Here is a 21509-nt window from a genome sequence, read left to right on the forward strand (position 1 = left end):
AAATAATACATTTGTAATTTCTATTTTGCCATCAAAATGCAGTGAAAGCATACAACACTAAACTACAACAGCTGAAAATCTATAAAATGCAATGAGTGCATAGTTATAAAAGTTAACATATGTATGCGATTATGAAAGGCCATGAAGCTGCATAGTTATAATTGCTTCCTTGTAAAGATTTCCCCCTTAGTTTCTTAAGGCATCACTCCACCTTATTGAGAAGTGGTTCCAATTGTGTCATAGCATTTAAAAGCGTTTCCCTCTTATTCTCAGACCTGGTTAATCACATCTGTCATGTTACAATTTAAAACCCTTATGCCAATCTTTTTGATGCACATTGGAATCACAAGCCTCTATATACGCAATTAATGTGAAGGAAATCACAAAAGTTAATCTAAGTGCCTTTTAATGCATTTCACTTCAATACTAGACTCCATCAGGGATGTCACTTCCTTTTAGGCTGAGGTCATTTTATATCAGAGGCAACACAAAACATTTTGACGTAAATTGATAAACAAAAGTACAAGATACAATTCGAAACAAGCATGCCCTGGAGTTCTCAAACCCTCATGTTAATCACATTGGAAGATGAACAGTTCTGCTCCCCAAGCAATAACAATATGAACGAGAAAAGGAAGCTGAAAAAAAAATCAATGGCCGCATTTCATTTAATTACAGAGTAATAGGTTTGAGATACCTAATGGAAATGTCATTTTAATTTAATGGAATAAGTACTGCATTTCAGTATAACATACTGCTCCATCAAATCAGCTCCATGTCCTATTTTTCTGTCTATATAATGTAATAACTGCATAAGCAGATTAATAGGTTGTCAACCAAAATTCCAACATTCAATTTATAAAATGTAGAATTATTTGAAATTATTGTAATATCACTGTTATGATTATCATTTGGGAAAATTGTACTGCACATTTGAAGCAACAAAATATTTTATTTCAAAGAATAAGATCTTGTTCTTCACAACTTGTCACGGCAAAACTGTACAGTGGACAATGCAAGTTATGGTATGGGACACAAGTTGAAGATGCTGTTGGGTGACAGACAAAGAACTCAACACTATTTTGGAAGGTAGGCAATTAATCCTACCAAGTGTCAATAAGAAAGCCTAGAAAGTTGGTTCAGCTTTTCTTTTGGAAGCAATACTACGTGATTCAAAAATTAGCTTTGCTCCAAATGCATTAGCCGTAATTTCTGGACCAGGTAGCTCCAGGCATGCTAGTGCACCATGTTAGTGCATCTTACATTTTCCTGCAGTTAAATGCGCACCTAATGAGATCAATCATAGTGGAATGTACAGTTCAGCCTCTTTCAACATGAACTGTAGTTCAAGTCCAGAAAACAGTCATAGGGCAAACTAAATGAACTAAGTGGTGTTCTTGGGGTCCTCAATTTAAACTCACGGCATCTCACGAGGCAGCTTCAAACTGTCTGAATACTTCACAAATACTTCCAAAGTCCACAATGTGTCTTCAAACTATCAGGGAGTACTTTGTTTGCAGAACTCAATAGTTGACTTAATATGTGCCTCAGTGATTACACTGGAGGCTTCGGGAAGTGTTGGGACTCCCGGAACAACGCACAAAAACGTCTGTCTGCAAAGGCCTTGTGTACATTGTCTTCAGAAATACCAGCTTGCAACAGGACCTTTGGGATGAACAGTATGTTTGCAGGCTCTGGCTTCCTAAGACTGTAATAACTGAGGTTGTAGGGAACGATCTGCAGCCGAGCATGTGCCCTCTGTTCAATTGGTGGATGCCAATGTACAGTGGCTTGCAAAAGTTTTCATACCCCTTGAACTTTTCCACATTTTGTCACATTACAACTACAAACGTAAAATGTATTTTATTGGGATTTTATGTGATAGACCAACACAAAGTGGTGCATAATTGTGAAGTGGAAGGAAAATGATACATGGTTTTCAAATTTTTTTACAAATAAAAAACTGAAAAGTGTGACGTGTAAAAGTATTCAGCCCCCCCCCCCCCCCCGAGTCAATACTTTGTAGAACCACCTTTCGCTGCAATTACAGCTGCAAGTCTTTTGGGGTATGTCTCTACCAGCTTTGCACATCTAGAGACTGAAATTTTTGCCCATTCTTCTTTGCAAAATAGCTCAAGCTCAGTCAGATTGGATGGGGAGCGTCTGTGAACAGCAATTTTCAAGTCTTGCCAGAGATTCTCAATTGGATTTAGGTCTGGACTTTGAGTGGGCCATTCTAACACATGAATATGCTTTGATCTAAACCATTCCATTGTAGCTCTGGCTGTATGTTTAGGGTCGTTATCCTGCTGGAAGGTGAACCTCCGCCCCAGTCTCAAGTCTTTTGCAGACTCTAACAGGTTTTCTTCCAAGATTGCCCTGCATTTGGCTCCATCCATCTTCCCATCAACTCTGACCAGCTTCCCTGTCCCTGCTGAAGAAAAGCATCCCCACAGCATGATGCTGCCACCACCATGTTTCACAGTGGGGATGGTGTGTTCAGGGTGATGTGCAGTGTTAGTTTTCCGCCACACATAGCGTTTTGCATTTAGGCCAAAAACTTCAATTTTGGTCTCATCTGACCAGAGCACCTTCCTCCACATGTTTGCTGTGTCCCCCACATGGCTTGTGGCAAACTGCAAACGGGACTTCTTAGGGCCTTTTTTTCAACAATGGCTTTCTTCTTGCCACTCTTCCATAAAGGCCCGATTTGTGGAGTGCACGACTAATAGTTGTCCTGTGGACAGATTCTCCCACCTGAGCTGTGGATCTCTGCAGCTCCTCCAGAGTTACCATGGGCCTCTTGGCTGCTTCTCTGATCAATGCTCTCCTTGCCCAGCCTGTCAGTTTAGGTGGATGGCCATGTCTTGGTAGGTTTGCAGTTGTGCCATACTCTTTCCATTTTCGGATGATGGATTAAACAGTGCTCCGTGAGATGTTCAAAGCTTGGGATATTTTTTTATAACCTAACCCTGCTTTAAACTTCTCCACAACTTTATCCCTGACCTGTCTGGTGTGTTCCTTGGGCTTCATGATGCTGTTTGTTCACTAATGTTCTCTAACAAACCTCTGAGGCCTTCACAGAACAGCTGTATTTATACTGAGATTAGATTACACACAAGTGGACTCTATTTACTAATTAGGTGACTTCTGAAGGCAATTGGTTGCACTGGATTTTATTTAGGGGTATCAGAGTAAAGGGGGCTGAATACTTTTGCACACCACACTTTTCAGTTTTTTATTTGTAAAAAAATTTGAAAACCATGTATCATTTTCCTTCCACTTCACAATTATGCACCACTCTGTGTTGGTCTATCGCATAAAATCCCAATAAAAGACATTTACGTTTGTGGTTGTAACGTGACAAAATGTGGAAAAGTTCAAGGGGTATGAAAACTTTTGCAAGCCACTGTAAATGTAACCCCTACATCACATTCATTCATAGAGTTCAGTCTTCTATATTGCCTCAAGGGAACTCCCATATACTTTTGTTCATGCCCCAAACATTCCAGGCCATTAAATTATAGCAATGAAGGTACGAGTATAGATGTGGAGAATGTTGTTGGATTCCTGAAAATGAGACGTTGTCAACATCAACCACAGGTGCAATGTAGTACGTCAAACAGACATGGAGACCCCATTGCATGTGCTGCACAATTTAGCAAAAAGGAAAACAACTGGTGTCCAAAGAGAACAAAAGGAAGAGTCACAGAAAACAAACTTTTGGCCTGATTACACAACATGGAGTCTCCACGCTTGTTTTTGACATCTCTGCTGAGAGAAATATTTCCTTCCCCTTTGTTTATTCTAAGCCTTAATTTTGAACAAATCAATAAATTGTTCCCTCAGCTACTCATTCCTCACAATTATTGTTTTAAAGTTGTGTCCCATCAACAATGCAAATCTCCCCTGCACCCTTTCCACCCGAGTCACATCTTTCTTGTAATGTGTTTCCAGGACTCTGCACAATACCCAATAGTCTTACAAGCATTGTAAATGAGTTCTGACATACCATGCCTGAACAGATATGTATTCCTTTTTAATAATTTTCCTTCTCCTATATCTTCACATATCTGTGGACATACACTCCAAGAGCCACATGTTCTTTCACGCTTCTCAATATCCCACCATTTAATGTATATATTCCTTGTCCTTGTTACATTTCCTCGATGTAAAATCTTTCTGGATTAAATTCCATTCCCTACATTTGACCAAATGAGCACACCATCTACACCTTCTTGATATTCAGTCTTCTTCCTCCCCGTAAACCACATAGCCAATTTTTGAATCATCGCATATCACTGTATTGGTACATGTGGCAATAAAAGACCTTTGAAAACATCAGACATTCTCCCAAGGTAGAAGGGTCTCGAAACATCACCTATCCACGTTCTCCACAGATGCTGCCTGACCTGTTAAGTTATTCCAGCACTGTGTCCTTTTTAGTCATTCCACCATCATTGAAGCTCAATCTCATTCCCCAGCTAAACTAAGAGGTCCTCTTCACATTCCACACACTGTCTCAAAAGCAACAGCAACCAAAGAAGCTGAGAAAATACATAATATTCAATTGTGCTATTTTGCAGCTTCAACTATATTATTTATAATATTTAAATACTTGAAGCAAAGGTTAATTAATTTACATATACTCGCTACAGAATGCTAAGCGAGGTTCCATTCATTAGGAAATAGAATGCGCTCTGAACTCACAAAATATACTTTCTCAAGAGCTCCATTCTACAAATGGTAGTAGAGATTGAAAGCTTTTACTTTGGCTCACTGTTCAACATTGCAGGAAGATTCAGACTAATCAGATCAATATATTAGGATATACAATCTCAGCCAGATCAGATTGGCAGGAAGTTGGTGGTGAGATTCATTGAAGGACTAATGTTTTAAGTCAATATTGTCTCAGCACATTCAGCAGCAAAGAGATTCCACATGGAATTCCATGAGAGTTTTTAAAGCCAAAGAACGTATCGATGATATCGCAAAGCACAAAAAGGAAGAGAAAAGAAACACCGTCTCACTCTTTTCACATCCAGATGCGATCACGGCAGGCATGCCATCCTGCTAAAGCAAAAACCGTCTATTCCATTCATGTTCATGAGGTGCTACATCTTGGCAGGACAAATCAAAATAGGACGTACATGGTAAATGGTAGGGAATTGAAGAATGCAGGTGAACAGAGGGATCTGGGAATAACTGTGCACAGTTCCCTGAAAGTGGAATCTCATGTAGATAGGGTGATAAAGAAAGCTTTTGGTGTGCTGGCCTTTATAAATCAGAGCATTGAGTATAGAAGTTGGGATGTAATGTTAAAATTGTACAAGGCATTGGTGAGGCCAATTCTGGAGTATGGTGTACAATTTTGGTCGCCTAATTATAGGAAGGATGTCAACAAAATAGAGAGAGTACAGAGGAGATTTACTAGAATGTTGCCTGGGTTTCAGCAACTAAGTTACAGAGAAAGGTTGAACAAGTTAGGGCTTTATTCTTTGGAGCGCAGAAGGTTAAGGGGGACTTGATAGAGGTCTTTAAAATTATGAGAGGGATAGACAGAGTTGACGTGGATAAGCTTTTCCCACTGAGTAGGGAAGATTCAAACAAGGGGACATGACTTGAGAATTAAGGGACAGAAGTTTAGGGGTAACATGAGGGGGAACTTCTTTACTCAGAGAGTGGTGGCTGTGTGGAATGAGCTTCCAGTGAAGGTGGTGGAGGCAGGTTCGTTTTTATCATTTAAAAATAAATTGGATAGTTATATGGACGGGAAAGGAATGGAGGGTTATGGTCTGAATGCAGGTATATGGGACTAGGGGAGAATACGTGTTCGGCACGGACTAGAAGGGTCGAGATGGCCTGTTTCCGTGCTGTAATTGTTATATGGTTATATGTTGCTTTTAATCCCAGACATAAATGCGGGCTCCTGGAAACTGTGCCACTTCAGGTAGATAATTAATCTTACCATGCAACCTTTATTTAGTTCAGTTTAGAGATACAGCGCTGAAACAGGCCCTTCAGCACACTGAGTCCACGCCGACCAACAATCCCCGCACACTTATGGGTCTGTCCCACTTAGGCGATTTTTCAGCAGACTGTCAAGTTGCCGGCAGTCGCCTGAAAAAACGGGAACTGGAATGGCGACTGTCAGAGTGGAACACACACACACACACACACACAGCAAAGGCGGGGGCCAGGGCAAGCGGGAGGAGCGCTGTCTGAAATTCACACGGTGCAAAGCCAAGGTGACCGCGATGAACAGGAAGGTAGACAAAAATGCTGGAGAAACTCAGCGGGTAAGGCAGCATCTATGGAGCGAAGGAATGGTTGACATTTCGGGTCGAGACCCTTCTACAGACTGATGAACAAGAAGGTTGGTGCTGTAATTAACACAGCTAGCACAGTGTATGGTAAAGGGGCTGTCCCACTGTGGCGACCTAATTGGCGAGTTTAGAAGAGTTTAGGAGAGTTTGAAAAAGTGTCATGTTGAAGACCTCCTTCGACGATGAAGACTAGCAATAACTACCTTTGATTACCTTCGACTACCCTCGATTACCTACGAATAACATGCCGACCTACTACGACCTACTTCGTCTAAACCTACTTCGTCTAAACCTATGGCGACCTTTTTTTACTCTCGGGGATTTTTCAACATGTTGAAAAATACGCCGCGACCTAGCTGAGGCCTTGAGTACGCGGGGACTACTCTCGAGCATGAAGGAGACTTACAAAGACCTCCTAGGACCTCGTGTCGACCATGCTGCGAGTAAAAGCAAAAAGATTAAGATAGGTGGCTAAAGGCTTGCTTAAAATTATAGGCTTTAAGGAGAACTCCGAGTACCAGACAGGGTATGAAGAAAGACCTCCAGACAATGGTTTTCATGACATTGGATGGTGCTATTTTTGTGCTTGTCTGGAATGGAAAAGTGATTGAACAGATTCAGGTAGCGATTTGCAGAAACATGGACATGATGCACATGATCCCATGCAAAAAAGAAGTTAAAGCTGAGAGAAAGGCACTGCAGTTGATGGGAACATTCTTGCTGTAGTAAGCAAGACATTGTTAGGGGTGAAAAAACATGAATAATGGGAGGCCACAGAAGCAGTCAAACAGTGTCAATCTTAATTATAAAGATGCTACAAGCTGCATGAAAGGCACCAGCATTAGTTTAATAATGTGGACAAAAGAAAACAAAAACTATTGCACGGCGTCCCAGCTTGAAAATCTCTCCGATGATCACATACTGCGAGCAGAACATGCACATAATATAAAGTTGAAACGCTTTGTGACAATCCCAATAACACATTTCACTTCAGAAGGAACTCCAAAGTAGAAACCAAAAACTATTTTCCTCTCATGTATTTCTGACATAACATTTGTATGCAATGGCAGAAAGCTAGATTTTCAAAGTAATATGCATTTTATTATGGGAATAAACGATCTTCAATTGATTTAAAACTGGTATGCCATGAAACAAGATTAGCCCCAGGTTCCAACATAAAATATGTTGGCCCATTTATTACAAAAGATATTTAATCAATACAACTGTTCAATATGTAGGAATCTTGTTGCTGCATCCATTTAGATTTACTTTTTATAGACTGAAAAACCCAAACGCATACTCCAAGCAGGTGGCTACTCTACAGATAAAAATTAAACAAACCAAGACTTTCTCTAAGTATCTCACATTACATACTCATGCCAGAAAGAGCCTGCGAGGCCATAAACTGTCAGCCCATTACTTATTGTGGTCATTTCAGAGGGAGCTCCAAAGTGGAACCCAAGAACCATTTTCTGATCAGTTCTCCTTTCACAACCCCAGCAAAGGGCCCCAAGTCTAATTCAGAACACTGGTGTTGAAAAATATTTCCAAACACCTCAAAAAGGGATCAGGTAAGTAAATTCCATGAAGTCTCACCTTTGTGTAATTAAATAAAATGTTACATTAAATATGTTTTGGTCTATAGAGGTTAGGTTCAGATTCAAACATATCAACAAATTAAGTCCAGGTGGAAGAGTATAATATGTGATAAGCTTAGAGTTAAACTATTTGTTAAGATTGGAAAGATCAAAGCTTAATGCAACAACAAAAAAATCCCTACACTATTCTAATAAAGAGCATTTGGAAGTATACATTGAACTATATTGATAATGATGGTGGCTCACCACCCCCTTCTTGAGGGCAATTAGGGAATAGCAATAAACCCATGACATCTATATCCAATAAAACGAATAAAACTCAAAATTAGAATGCACAAGGAATCAAGGAATTATAAAATAATTCTGTTTTATATAGAATAGCATTGTGTTCATTGTCCATTTTCAAAGCTGTTATCATTGCTTAAGTAGCATTAATATTTTAATTTTGATTCTGGTTGATCCAGGAAAATAGCTTTCCTGAAGTGGTGGGTAGTCAAATGATTTAAACTAAATGCTCAACCTAAATCATTAGCAATTAACACATGAGGAACAAAACAAATATTTAGGTTTACCTTGAATATCATTTTACGGCTAAATTCATAGTGCTTCCTTACTCACAAAAGAATGTTCCAACCATGACAGAATGATTCAAAGAGAAGCCATCAATAACAACTTGGTAAAAAAAAAATTAGGAATTTTAACTTAGAATAATGACTGGTTACTACAACAACAATTCACCACATCAAAGTATCCATTTGCCAAGAAATTAGGTTGGTAATTGAGAAATTGTTAAAAAATAATCTCATCATAGTTTCTCAATTCATCAACTAATCAAATGACCAGGTCAAAAGCAAATTGAATGACAGGACAATTTTCTGCATTCAATGAAAATGTACTGCTGAATCACAACTGAATTGCAAAACTGTTAGAATAAAAGTAATTAACTCAGTATCTTTTAGTAGACACAGATGCTTACATGTACAGATTTCTTAAGAATAGTTGCTACAAAATTGCTTTAAGATTCCCTTTGGGTTTGGTGTACACATCTTTGCACAGCAGATCACCAGCTTTGAATAGCTCATCTGCATTAGCCATCTGAAAAGCAGCTTTCATCGTTCCATTTAGTGTTAGGCATTATGATTTATGAGCTTCCATCCCCAAAGTTGGTGCTTGCCAAATTGGAAATATGACTATAATCTACTAATTTGCTTTGCATCGAACCACTTACGAGTCAAAGGCCCGGTGTCAGGATAAGACAAGGGATATAATTAACTAGCCAAAGACAAATGCATCTATCCTCCCTGCCATGAAGTGCCACTCAAAAACTGCATGACGTGACATTTGGTACAATTAGTAACAAAGCCCATTCTCCTGCCAACCCATGTGGGCTATTTGGAGGCAAAATGGTAAGTGTTGCTTCATGTCTTCCTATCAACTGTGCATTCAGAAGAAACGAACAAAGAAACTGTAGTGATTCTCATCCCTTAAAAAGAGCACCAGCGCAAGCACAACCACAATCTTTAATTTCATTAATCTGTAATTGATCAGATTAACATGTTCCTATTCACTATTTCTACTGCATTTCGGTTCTAGTACTGCTGAATATAAATGGCAGCTACTTATTTTATTTTATGCATCAGTCAGGTGGAATTAATACAACTTATGTATTGCACATAACTATAAAAAGTATGTGTTAATAGCATTACAGGTGTCACAAGTTTTTCTTTAAATAGTGTTTCAATTTAATATGTAATCAGGCTTTTTTTTTTTTTAACTAAAAAGTCTGCAAAACCAGCTTCCAGTACATTCTGTTGCAGGTACCTTATGGTATCCTGGATTAGCTACCAACAAAAAGTTTTTATAATTAGCTACCTGAATTAAAATTTACAATGTTACTCATTTTTATGATATTTACCAACGTGAACTGCGCATTAGGATTGTTATAACTGACAACAGACTATGAAAGGCAACTCTCGTCCTAAAACATTAAAGAAGCTAATTTCAATCGGCACGCACTGTTTACTTTTTACTAGTTTGTATGAGAAATGGTGGTGGGAGTTTAGGGGTGGGGAAACAATTTATACACAATTCACACTTGACCTGAATTTCAAGAGATTTCTGACAATGTGTTTACACACCATCCCAGTCATACAAATTGGCAAATGAAATCTGATCAAACATTGCTTTATATACAAGTTAGGGTTACAATGTAAACCTTACCCCCCCCCCCCCCCTCCCCCTCGCATCAGTCTATTAACAAGGCTGAATTATTGGTATGCTAAAGTTTGTGAAAACAAAGATTTCATGTGTAGGAAGGAACTGCAATTGCTGGTTTACACCGAAGATAGACTTTAATTCCCCTTCCCATACAGACCTTTCTATCCTGGGCCTCCTCCACTGTCAGAGAGAAGCCAAATGCAAATTGGAGGAACAGCACCTCATATTTCGCATGGACAGCTCATAAACCAGCAGTATGAATTTTGATTTATTTAGCTTCAAGTAACCCTTGCTTTTATAATTACCTACCTCTCTCCATCCCTCCCCCACCCTAGTTCTTTGACTAGCTTCACTGTCCACCTTATTAATTTTAATGTTTGTATACCTCATTGTCACGTTGCCCTCAGCCAACAATGAACCATTCTACATTTCCTTGACCATCGTCTGCCTTGACCTGTCGTTTTTATACCGTACATTCTCTTTGCACCTCCAATTTCCCTCTCCCGACTCTCAATCTGAAGAAGAGTCTCGACACGAAACGTCACCCATTCCTTCTCTCCAGAGATGCTGCCTGTCCCGTTGTGTCTAACAAAAGATTTCTTGCCTGAATTCTCTCATGTTACTGCATACTTGGTTGTCTAATTTGCTAAAGAAGACCATCAAGCAACATATTACTTCAAATCTTATTTTACTACAAGAATTCAAATAACACAATAGACATTGCTATGCAGATCCATTCCTATCAGTTGCATCAACTTTGCTTCATTTATCTATCTTTGTTGCATCTTTTGTAGTGGAACTAGTAATGCTCTTAGAGAGAAAAAAAATTACAAAATGAAATATTTTTCCCTGCCAACTTACTCATATATTCAATATCAAGCAATAACTTTAGGGTGTCTCCATATTAACTAAATGGCAGTTGCTGCTTTTCTAACGGAAAAACCATGTTTCTTGTACAAAAAGGTATCTGCTGGACAGGATTCACCATGAATGAAAGACAGCATAATTCACAACCATTTCTCATCAAGTCACTTAACTTTCAAAGATTTGCATTTAATAATGTTGCCTACAAGATTATCTTAAAATGCTTTAAATAGTTACACCATAACCAAAAAGTAAATTTGTATTTTCAATTGACCTAGCCATCATCAAAATACATTTCACCTCACTTGAATGTTTCAGATAAATAGTTTTCAAGATTACGTTATATTCTCAAATTGGGAATAAGAAAAACTGAAGCCATCAAAGACCCTTCTGTGAAGAGGACATAAATAGTCAAAAATTTGTGTTTTACGAACTTGTTTTTTTTAATGTTCAGAAGTTGATCAATGAGTGGAAGGCAGTGGATGGTGTGCACATGGATTTTTGTAAAGCATTTCATAATGTTCCTCATGGTAGGCTGAGCCACAAGATTAAGCTGCATGGGATGCACAATGGTTGTTTGGATTCAGAACTGGCGTAGGCATTGAAGACAGGGGATTGTGGTACAAGGGTGTAATTCTGGCTGAAAATCTATATAACAGTTGTTCTCAATTTGACCAGCCTCCAACATCAATTTCCCCCGCTTCTGATTCATGGAACGCAATCCCCCTCTTCTAATTCACGAAAGCACTGTTGTCCTCCTCCCACAGTTCTACTGATAATTGATTCCAAGACCAGCACATTTGTTCAATTTATTCTTCATCACAGATATTTGCTCTAAACTGATGTTTTACATTTTGTGCAAGTTCCCCAAATTTCATTATTATGTGAAAAGGCATTTTAGTCATGTCGCACGCAGCAGTCAAATAATATTTTTTTATAATAATATAGCCAAATAAAAAAGTATGCAAAATGGGGGAAAGTGGGGAGAACATGAGAAAAATGAAGCAAACAGAAGCATAACAGCCAAACATGGGATGAGCATAAGGCATGGAAGGCACAAAATCTTCAATTGACTTTGATCGAAGGTATTCACATTCGATCATTAGGTCCAAAACATTGAAGGGCCGTGAAGTTTGGAAAAGATTCAGGGAAGCATTGAAAAAGAGGTGCATCTTGAATACAAGTATTTACTTTTTATTCAGAATTCCAATGGGAATAAATCAAACAGTACAGTGCAGGAATAGGTCCCTCAGCCGAACAGGATCCAACTTAAACTAATGCATTGTATACACACGAGTTCCATATCCCTCCATTCATCTCTTAAACATCCCTATTAACCACCACATTCCAGGGATCCACTATTCTGTGTAAAAACAAAACATCTCCGTTAAACTTTTCCCTTGTATCCTTATAGCTATGCCTTCCAGTATTTGACATTTTCAGCCTGGGAAAAAAGGCCTACCCTATCCATGCCTCTCATAAGTTTCTAAATTTCGATCAGGACTCTCCCCCCCCCGATCTACAACCTACAAGACAACATAATTTCTTTCAAAAGATGGAATAAATTTACAGAACTATCCACTTCATCACGTTCTTCGAATATAATGAAATTGTTAATTGTAAAAAACATTTTTCTATTAACTTAATCCTGTACATTGCGAATACTGAGAATATACAGACCAATAATTGATAAAAAATCAACAACCAAGTTAATAGAATTTATTAATATCTTAAAACACAGGAGTGTTGAATGATGACCATATGTTGCTCAATCACACCAGTACAAAGTGATGATATCATTATACCCCTGATTTTGTTAGGTAAGGCTTGCTATCCACAATTGCCACATTTTCACTAGGGCCAAACTTGCCAAGTTTGGATCCATAGGGCTGATCTTGCTTCCCAAACGGAAGCAGAGTGCCGTGGCTTTGTATGCAAAATGGGCCTCAAACAGGCAGGCACAGGCAGAACAGGCTCCATCCACAAAACTAGTCTAGAAAATACCAACATATGGCCAAGAACTGCTATAATCTATGCAGTGTGTCAAAGCGGTCAAGTTCTTTCACCACCCCCCCCCCCCCCCCCACCCCAACCTTTCAGATATCTCTATATTCAGCAACAAATAAAATATTTAAAGACTTAAATAATAATTCTCACTTTTCTTCCATGTATTTACACAAACTCATTCAAATGTCTAGATTCATAGGTCTACCAAGGCAAATTCCCAGAACATACTGCAAAAATGCAAGGACCTCCTGCTTCGCTGTTCGAATCAATGAGATTGCCGACAGAGCTTGACCAGTAAGCTTGGGGCATTTGCATTTAAATGGGCCTCACATAACACGCACACATGTACATGGGTAGTATCAGTAGTTCCATATTAAAGCAGTAAAGTCCAACAAATTCCTGGCCTTTTTGTCTGTATTAGAACAGTCATATTTGTAAGATAAATGTTTCAAATGAAAATAAATGCAATGTCATTGGTATTCTATTGACATACAAATTCAAAAAATTGCACCTTCTTGATATGTCGCATCATAAATGTACATTGTCTTTTAGCTACTGCAAGTTGTTCTTGGGCTAGATCTGTAGCAGGAGAATCAAGAGTTGAGGGGCCCATGAAACAGAATAAATTGCAGGGAGATGTGCTGGATTAGGATTGATGAGTGCTCCGACAGCTAGCATAAACTTGATGGACCAAATGACCTCCCAAGTGTTAAGAAAATATGATAACGAAGATGTTACACAGAGTGCACCAAGCAATAAAAGACTACACTGCAATTATATTTTCAAATTTGCCTGAATTTTTGCAGGCAATCACTGCTGACATACATTAAGCGAACAAATATATGAATGATCATTGAATCTTTTGAGGGGTTAATTCTGTTATAAACTACTAATGACTATTGAAGTAGTCAGTGATGCATATTAAAGACTATTCTATCACAGAATGTTACTGTTAATCAGTTCCTGCCTATTTTAATCCCGTTGATTTGTTCTAAACAGAATATGCACAGCCATTACTGGGGAAAGGACAAGTTTAGTTGCTGATTAAATTGATATGAAGGCTACTGGACTTGAGCAACAATCCTAGTCAGTTCATAGCCTTCAGACGTGCATGCTTTCTTCAGCTACTCACCGACATTGCTGCGTGGTGACTGACGTTATTCTGAGAAGGAACCCAGCAAGGAAATCAAAACAAAAAAAATCAAATGTAAACATGCGCAGAGAGAAGTGTGAACACCAATAATAGTTAAATTAATTTGTAAAGCAAAATCATACCATTACTATTAAGATCAGCTGCTGGATGGACATCTTCACATTACAAAAGCATAGAATGTCCACATCAATCCACTTCAAGAATGGTCATAATTGTGCACTAATCATATTCCAATCATACTTAGTTATGAGAGAATTATGCCGTAAATTAGATAGCAAAATTCAACATTTGAATTCCATCAATTCTGCTGCACTGTGAAGAGAAGGGAATTCTTATTTTGAGGGTTATTTTGTTTGATTGTCAAAGCCAGAGCAATTTATTGAGACCTACTGTTAAAATCTTTTTTGTTTGTTTTAAACTGGATTAGCGCCACCTGCAGAACTAATTGGAGTTATGAAGCACGTTTGCTTCTCAGCTTGTGCATCGAGGCCCACAAGGAAGCCACTTAGAAAGAAAATTGCATTGAAATGAAAAACTATCTACAAAAGGTCTTAAAAACTATAGACATGAATAATAGAGGGAAATGTTGCCAGTTTAAGGACCTAAAAAAGACTTTAAAACAATAAAAACATGCACACATGTTAGTATTTTCATACATACTTGATACTCACAGGCAAATGTGTAAAAACTTGAAAAGTGCTTCGGAGAAAATTGATAAGATCCATTAAATAACCACTGGCTCGACCATTGGGTTCTGTCATAGTCCATTCATAATCAGCTAGTTGTATGAATTCGTCAATTTTATGGTTCAGCTTTGTATAGATTTCTCCTTCTGCTGCATGTCTAGCATCCTGCATTAAACAATCATTTGAATTAACTGATACTTTCTTGTTACCCGTCGCAAGGCTTACTCAAGCCAAATATTTAAAATGTTCCAAACTAACTATTTTTATACAAATTTCTCCAATATACTTGCAGGCAAAACACAACATAAACTATTTTATGATAATCAAAAAAAGCTGCAGATGCTGTAAATCTGAAATAAAAACAGCTTTAAACATAGTATATGAACTATTTACAATTCTGTGACATAGAATGATCAAATATCGTAAAGGTTTATGAAATGGTTTATGACCTAATAGATTTTTCAAATTTTTCAATATTTTTTCCACCAGGTTTCATATAGCCAGAGAATTTTCAGACCGATCAAGCTCCTTTAATGATCCTACAGTGCATAGTCACAGACAAAACTATTAAAGCTACTAAAATAACTGTTGCATACATGACTACGGTAATTACAGGGTCAATTTCTGAATACGGATTGCTTAACACATCCATACTGCACATACCTTGAATGTGGATAGGCCATAAAGTCGCGTGGTATGCACAGTCTCAGGGGAAACATTGGTTATATTTGTTATAAAGTCTTCAAGGTATTTACAGGCCTGCTCCAGATGTGTTGTATTTATGATGATTTGTACAAGCTACAACATGCAAAAAATATTTCCAGTGAAACTTTGCTTACACCTATTGGTAGTTAACATTTCCCAGCACTACCCTAAATTGATGCATTTCATTCTGGGCAACTTCTATAAAAGTGCCTTGCAAACTATTGTTATTATTTCAAATAACAAGAGTTATTTATTAGACATTTACTAGATTGCAGCACACTAGACCCATGTACAACAATTATTTAATTGCTTAGCAAACACAATGTATAGACTTTAAAAAAAATCACTGCAATTTTGGAGAGACCCAGATTTTAAAATGCAAGAAAATAATTGTAACTTCCCTATTTTTATGGCTCAGTTATTCCTTGTATAGATTTACAATAGCTGTTCAAAGATTCTCTCTTGTACTTGATGGATGGTGAAGATGGGATCTGAACTGCCATATGTTTTGCTGTTAAATTATAATTGTATACACGTTTAAATACAAATTGTACCACAATATTGTGGCTGTATTTGGAGTATTATGTTCAGTTTTGATCACCCTGCTATAAGAAAGATGCCATCATGCTGGGAAAAGTGCAGATAAGATTTACGAGGATGTTGCCAGGACTCGAGGGCTTGAGCTCCAGGGAGAGTTTGGGCAGCCTAGGCCTTGAGTCCTTAGAGCCCTGGAGGCTAAGGGGCAATCTTACAGAGGTGTATAAAAAATGAGGATAGGATAAATGCAGAGACTTTAACCCAGAGTAGGGGAATAAAGAACAACATAGGTTTAAGTTGCGAGGAAAAAGAGTTAATAGAAACCTGAGCAGCAACTTTTTCACAGATGGTGGGTATATGGAACGAGCTACCAGAGGAGGTAGTTGAGGTAGGTATTATAATACCATTTAAAAGACACTCGGACAGGTACATGAATAGGAAAGGTTTTGCAGGAATATAGGCAAACCTGGGCAAATGGGACAAGTTCAGATGAGGCATCTTGGGTGACGTGGATGAGTAAGGTTGAAGGGTTTGTTTCCGTGTTGTACAACTCTATGACTCCAACTGGTCTTTATTTAGGGCCTTTGTTCAGATTTGAAAGATGATGTAAGTGAGTGCATGGGCAGACCAGAGAGGAAATTCTGGTGCTTGGAGCAAATGCGTAGTTGCCAATGGTGCATTGAGTAAATTAACTGACATCACCCTTCCCAATGATTAACATGAAAAAATAAAGACGCATCTGAGACAGGATTATCAGATGCAGGTCAACAACAGGAAGGTCGTCAAAAATGCTGGAGAAACGCAGCGGGTGAGGCAAAGTACAGGTTGCGGAGGCAGTACACCTGCAAAATGCATTGGAACTAATTGCTGAAGCTGCATTTACAGCATGCTCTTAAATCCATGGCCGCCATGTAGCGGAGAAGTTGGAAGAGTATGAGGACACTACTACCTGTAATACACTCGCTGAAACAGCATTTTTGTCTACCTTCGATTTTCCAGCATCTGCAGTTCCTTCTTAAACAGGAAAGTAGTGAAAGGTGAGGTGGAGCTCAACATCACAAACATCCTGCACCCAGATGATGACACTTAAGGGCCTGTCCCACCAGCATGCGACTGCATGCGACGAGCGCGACCAGACATGGTGGCTTGAGGCGTACGGCCTCGCGGGGCCGGTCCCACTTCCAACCGCGGAGCCGTCTGGAGTTGTGCGGGGCTGGTCCCGACATCATACTCACCAATCAGCTGGGCCGGAGTCGTGCTGACTGAATTTGGACGTTGCACGGCGTCGGGTGGTTACGTCATCACGCAACGGCACGCCGAGCGGAGACGTCATCGCGCAACGCCTCGCGCAAGGCGTACGCCGTCAAGACGCTGCGTACAGCGTCGAGACGCTGCGTATGGTGTCGGGACGCTGCGTACGCCCGTCGAAGCGCTGCGTACGGCCTCAATGCGGCTGCGGGCCGACAGGCAGTTGCCGCGCGGGATTTTTGGACAGTGTCAGTTTTTCGGAGCCCCGCACGATGTCAGGACCAGCCCCGCACAACTCCATACGGCTCCGGCGATCGAAGTGGGACCGGCCCCGCGAGGCCGTACGGCTCAAGCGACCACATTAGGTCGCGCTCGCCGCATGCAGTCGCATGCTGGTGGGACAGGTCCTTAAGGGAGCTGCATATAGATTAGCAATAGGCAGGGCTCATAATTTGTTGGCAGATTTTCCAGAACTGGCTGGAAATCGACAGGAATTTCATTCTGCTGGACAATGGAGCGGCATATGCCAAGAATGTGAAGACTGCGGATAGGTTAAGGGTGTCAAGTGGGATAGGATACCATGATTAGAGTCACTGATAATGCTAACTGTAACAGATTTGGTTTAATCAAATGCTGTGTCATTGTTCAAGCTTGAAATTGTAAAGACTAAAGCACAATAAGGTGATGCTACATTTAAAAGCTATGGAAGGAAAAGGAGAATAGATAAGGGTCTTGTAATAGGTAGTTTTTTATTGGGGGGGCTAGTAAGAGCAGTTGGATGGTCAGCTGGTTGAGTGTAAGATTGAGAGTGGGAAGAACATTTTATGGAAAAGATAAACTCCAAGGTGTGAGGGGAAATAAATCCAGAAAAGGGTGTGGGTGCAGGGGCAGGGCAGTGAAAGGGACGGGATGTAATTAATATTGGCACAAAAGAGCAGAGCTTAGACAATGCTTTCTCCACTCTAGCTGTATCTGATACAGAACTACAATTACTTGCATGAGATAGATTAATAACTGCATCCTTTGAGCATTAGAAAGTTATCAGGATGAATTTAAAAAAAAGATGTATGTCCAAGATTACTTGTCAACAATATCCAAGATCACTTGAGATGGCAGCCAGTGGTCAGAGGCGAATGATAATAAGAGATGCTAAAAGTGATTAGAAAGAGGTTGGAGTGGCAAGTGCTATCATAGCTAAATAAGCTAACTTCATTCCTAATTTCTCATGAGTAACATTCCGAAAGTACTTTGAGGGCAACATTGCTGTTGATCAGGGAAATGCAAATTTGTCTCACAACAATATTTGGAATGGTTCTCCAATATCTGCCATGTATGAGACCTGGGGGAAGTGCACAGCAGAAATAATGTTATTTTCTCTTATTGATATTAAAAGATCCACAGAAGCGTTTTCAAACTGGAGTACAATTTTTTTTGTTAACCTCTAATTCTGAATACTGTGAAAGCAAGGTTTTTACCCATTCAAAAATTAGTGTTTTACGAGCTTATGCAGGATTTGATATTAAGATATTGCAGAACAAATTACATTTGGGGGCAGACAGGTTAGAGGAACTGTCTCGGAGCTCTGGGGATCCTGGTTCAATCCTGCCCCCAGGTGCTGTGTGGAGCTTACATTTGCTCCCCATAACTTCATGAGCTTCCCCGAAGTGCTACAGTTTCCTCCCACATTCCAAAGACGCAGGGGCGGAAAACCCGGGGGGGCCAGAGGGGACACGTCCCCCCCCCCCCACGTTTTGAGAGATGGGCAACATCCCCGCCAGGTTAACCTGCCTGGGCTTGCGGGAAATATGGCCAGCGCGGAGAAGCAGCGCTGGTATCCCGTCAGTCCAGACAGGGCTGTTAGTTAACCCGGTGAGACAGGCAGTTGAGCTGCATTTAGCGCTGGATTGAGCCTCCGAAGCCTCGCGTGCGTGTGAGTGTACGTATGCGCGCGCGGCTGCCAAAAAATTGTGTCCCCCGTCCCCTCCATGTTTTGATAGTGAGTTCCGTTCTTGCAAAGACGTGCCAGTTGGTCGAGTAATTGGCTACTGTAAATTGCTGGTAAGTGGCAGGAGAAATGAAGTGCAAGGAGGAAGGGAAGAGTGATGCACATGTGACAGAGGGCAGCTTATCAGGAAATAATTGGGGGAACAGCATTGGAGAGGTTGTGCTAAAAGTTGGCATAGACCCAATTGGCTTTCTATGACATGGAAGAAAAAACATCTTAATATTCCATCTGTCACTAGATTGTTTTTGCACATTAAAAATCCCCTCACCCAGCCCCACCAAAACATTGAATACAAGAGCTGGTGAAACTTATTTTCAACAAATAGTTTTGTTAATTTAGTACTCTTTACATAATAGCAATTAAAAAAAAAAACTTTGCTAAGAATGTAATTGTCAAAGATGCAGTCAAAAACAGTTGGCCCATGAAAAGATGGTATGTCAAGGTACAATTGATAACCAGTGCAGGGACGGGCTAATTACAGAATTAGTAGCCCATGCGACTTGAGCAATTGTGATTATTAAGACTCAAATTTGCAACCACTGGGCTTAAGTGTGGATTGTACAAGTGTTTGACTGAATTTAATATTTCTTCCTGTTATTGGTTTGTGATACCATTTTAGACCAAGGATTTGTAGAGGTAGGCTGGGTTTTAAGGATCCTTCATATCATTTAAGAATGAAGTAATTAGAAATTAAGAACTAGTGAATTAATTATTTGGTCATTTACTGAATACTGCTGCCAATTATAGTTCCCTCTCTCTATCCCTCCCACACCCAAGTCACACTAGCTTCTCATTTTCACCCAACAAACAGCTAACAATGGCCTGTTCCCTTTATCATCGTTACTTTTTTGCATATCTTTCATTCATTGTTCTTTATCTCTCCACATCACCATCTACATCTCATTTCCCCTATCCCTAACCAGTTTGAAGAAGTGTCTCGACCCGAAATGTCACCCATTCCTTCTCTCCAAAGTTGCTGCCTGTCCCGCTGACTTACTCCAGCTTTGTGTCTAATTATGGTTCCATTGTTTATTTTTCAAGTGGATAGGTGCTCCAGTAAGAGTTAAACGTGCACAGTTATTACTTATACTGTACCCCAGTGAATGCTATTTCACCTCACTCATTTAATGTCCATGGTCCGCATACACCATTTTACATGAATCACTTTCAAACACTAGTTGTTCTAGGTGCTAAATACATACCTCAGTCAAACCTATGTGCTGTTTCTTGATCAGGTTTTGCAAACATCCACTCAAAGTTCGAGTCAGTAGTAAATTGGTAGATTTTCTGAGCATATCATCTATTTCTGTTGAACTGAGAATCAAAATAAAAAGATATGCAAGATATAATCAGTAAAAAATGCCAAGTGAAAGGGATTTCATAATAATTTGTTAAATTGGAAATTTCATGATAAAACATTGACATATTGTGCCTTAACAGTGTGTTTGGGATCCAAAGAGCACTTGATTTATAATCATCTCTACTGATTCAATGTAGAGATGATGTCATGTTGTTCTGTACAACAATGAAGTGATTCATTCAACTGCCTTCATGTAAATGAGTGCATATAATACAGGAAAATAAACAGTTGGCAGTGTTGTAAACAATGTTGTATAGTTAGACACAAGGAACTGCAGGTGCAGGTTTGCAAAAAAAAGTGCTAAACTTAGCAGGCCAGGCAGCATCTCTGGAGAACATGGATGGGCAACATATGCCGGGACTCTTCTTCAGACTGATTGTAGTGTGCGAGGGGGAAACAAATCTAAATAAGTACTCGGAATACATTTCAAAATGTAAAGATTCTACTGCAATTGACAACACATGAAAGATAAGTATTTTGCATTAAAAGTTCAAGTATTATAATTATTTCCTATTCTAAGGTGATTTACATTTATAACAAACCTAAAACTGTTTCAACTTTCTATTGCAACAATGAGATATGACTTTTGCATTTGAGCTATCTTATGATCACCTGCGATGAAGAGACTCAGAAAATTTAAGGCTTGCATAAATGAATTCCTTGAACTCTTTGTAGATCTCAGGAACTGACATAGATACTGGAAACCTCTTTGGAAAAGGTTGCTATGAAAAGAGAGAAAATGGTTGTAACAATTCAATGCACATGTTTTAGGTTCATATGGTATTATAAACTTTAAAAGCAAG

General features: G+C 39.3%; 1 protein-coding gene across 8 annotated transcripts in view; it reads right to left on the reverse strand.

Moving 5' to 3' along the window:
• The window catches only part of exoc6 (exocyst complex component 6), a 187677-nt gene that overhangs the window by 77003 nt on the left and 89165 nt on the right, over positions 1-21509 (reverse strand). For 4 of the 8 annotated variants that reach the window (XM_033033593.1, XM_033033594.1, XM_033033595.1 and 1 more), the window contains 5 exons: positions 21319-21428; positions 20549-20660; positions 15515-15649; positions 14837-15016; positions 14145-14174 (listed from right to left, as the gene is read on the reverse strand). In XM_033033593.1, the coding sequence (XP_032889484.1) occupies positions 14145-14174; positions 14837-15016; positions 15515-15649; positions 20549-20660; positions 21319-21428 (567 nt within the window). The remainder of the gene's footprint in view (positions 1-14144; positions 14175-14836; positions 15017-15514; positions 15650-20548; positions 20661-21318; positions 21429-21509) is intronic. The other 4 variants (XM_033033597.1, XM_033033598.1, XM_033033601.1 and 1 more) reach the window with 1 other exon arrangement.

Source organism: Amblyraja radiata, chromosome 15 (genome assembly GCF_010909765.2).
Source record: "Amblyraja radiata isolate CabotCenter1 chromosome 15, sAmbRad1.1.pri, whole genome shotgun sequence".
Lineage (NCBI taxonomy): Eukaryota > Metazoa > Chordata > Chondrichthyes > Rajiformes > Rajidae > Amblyraja > Amblyraja radiata.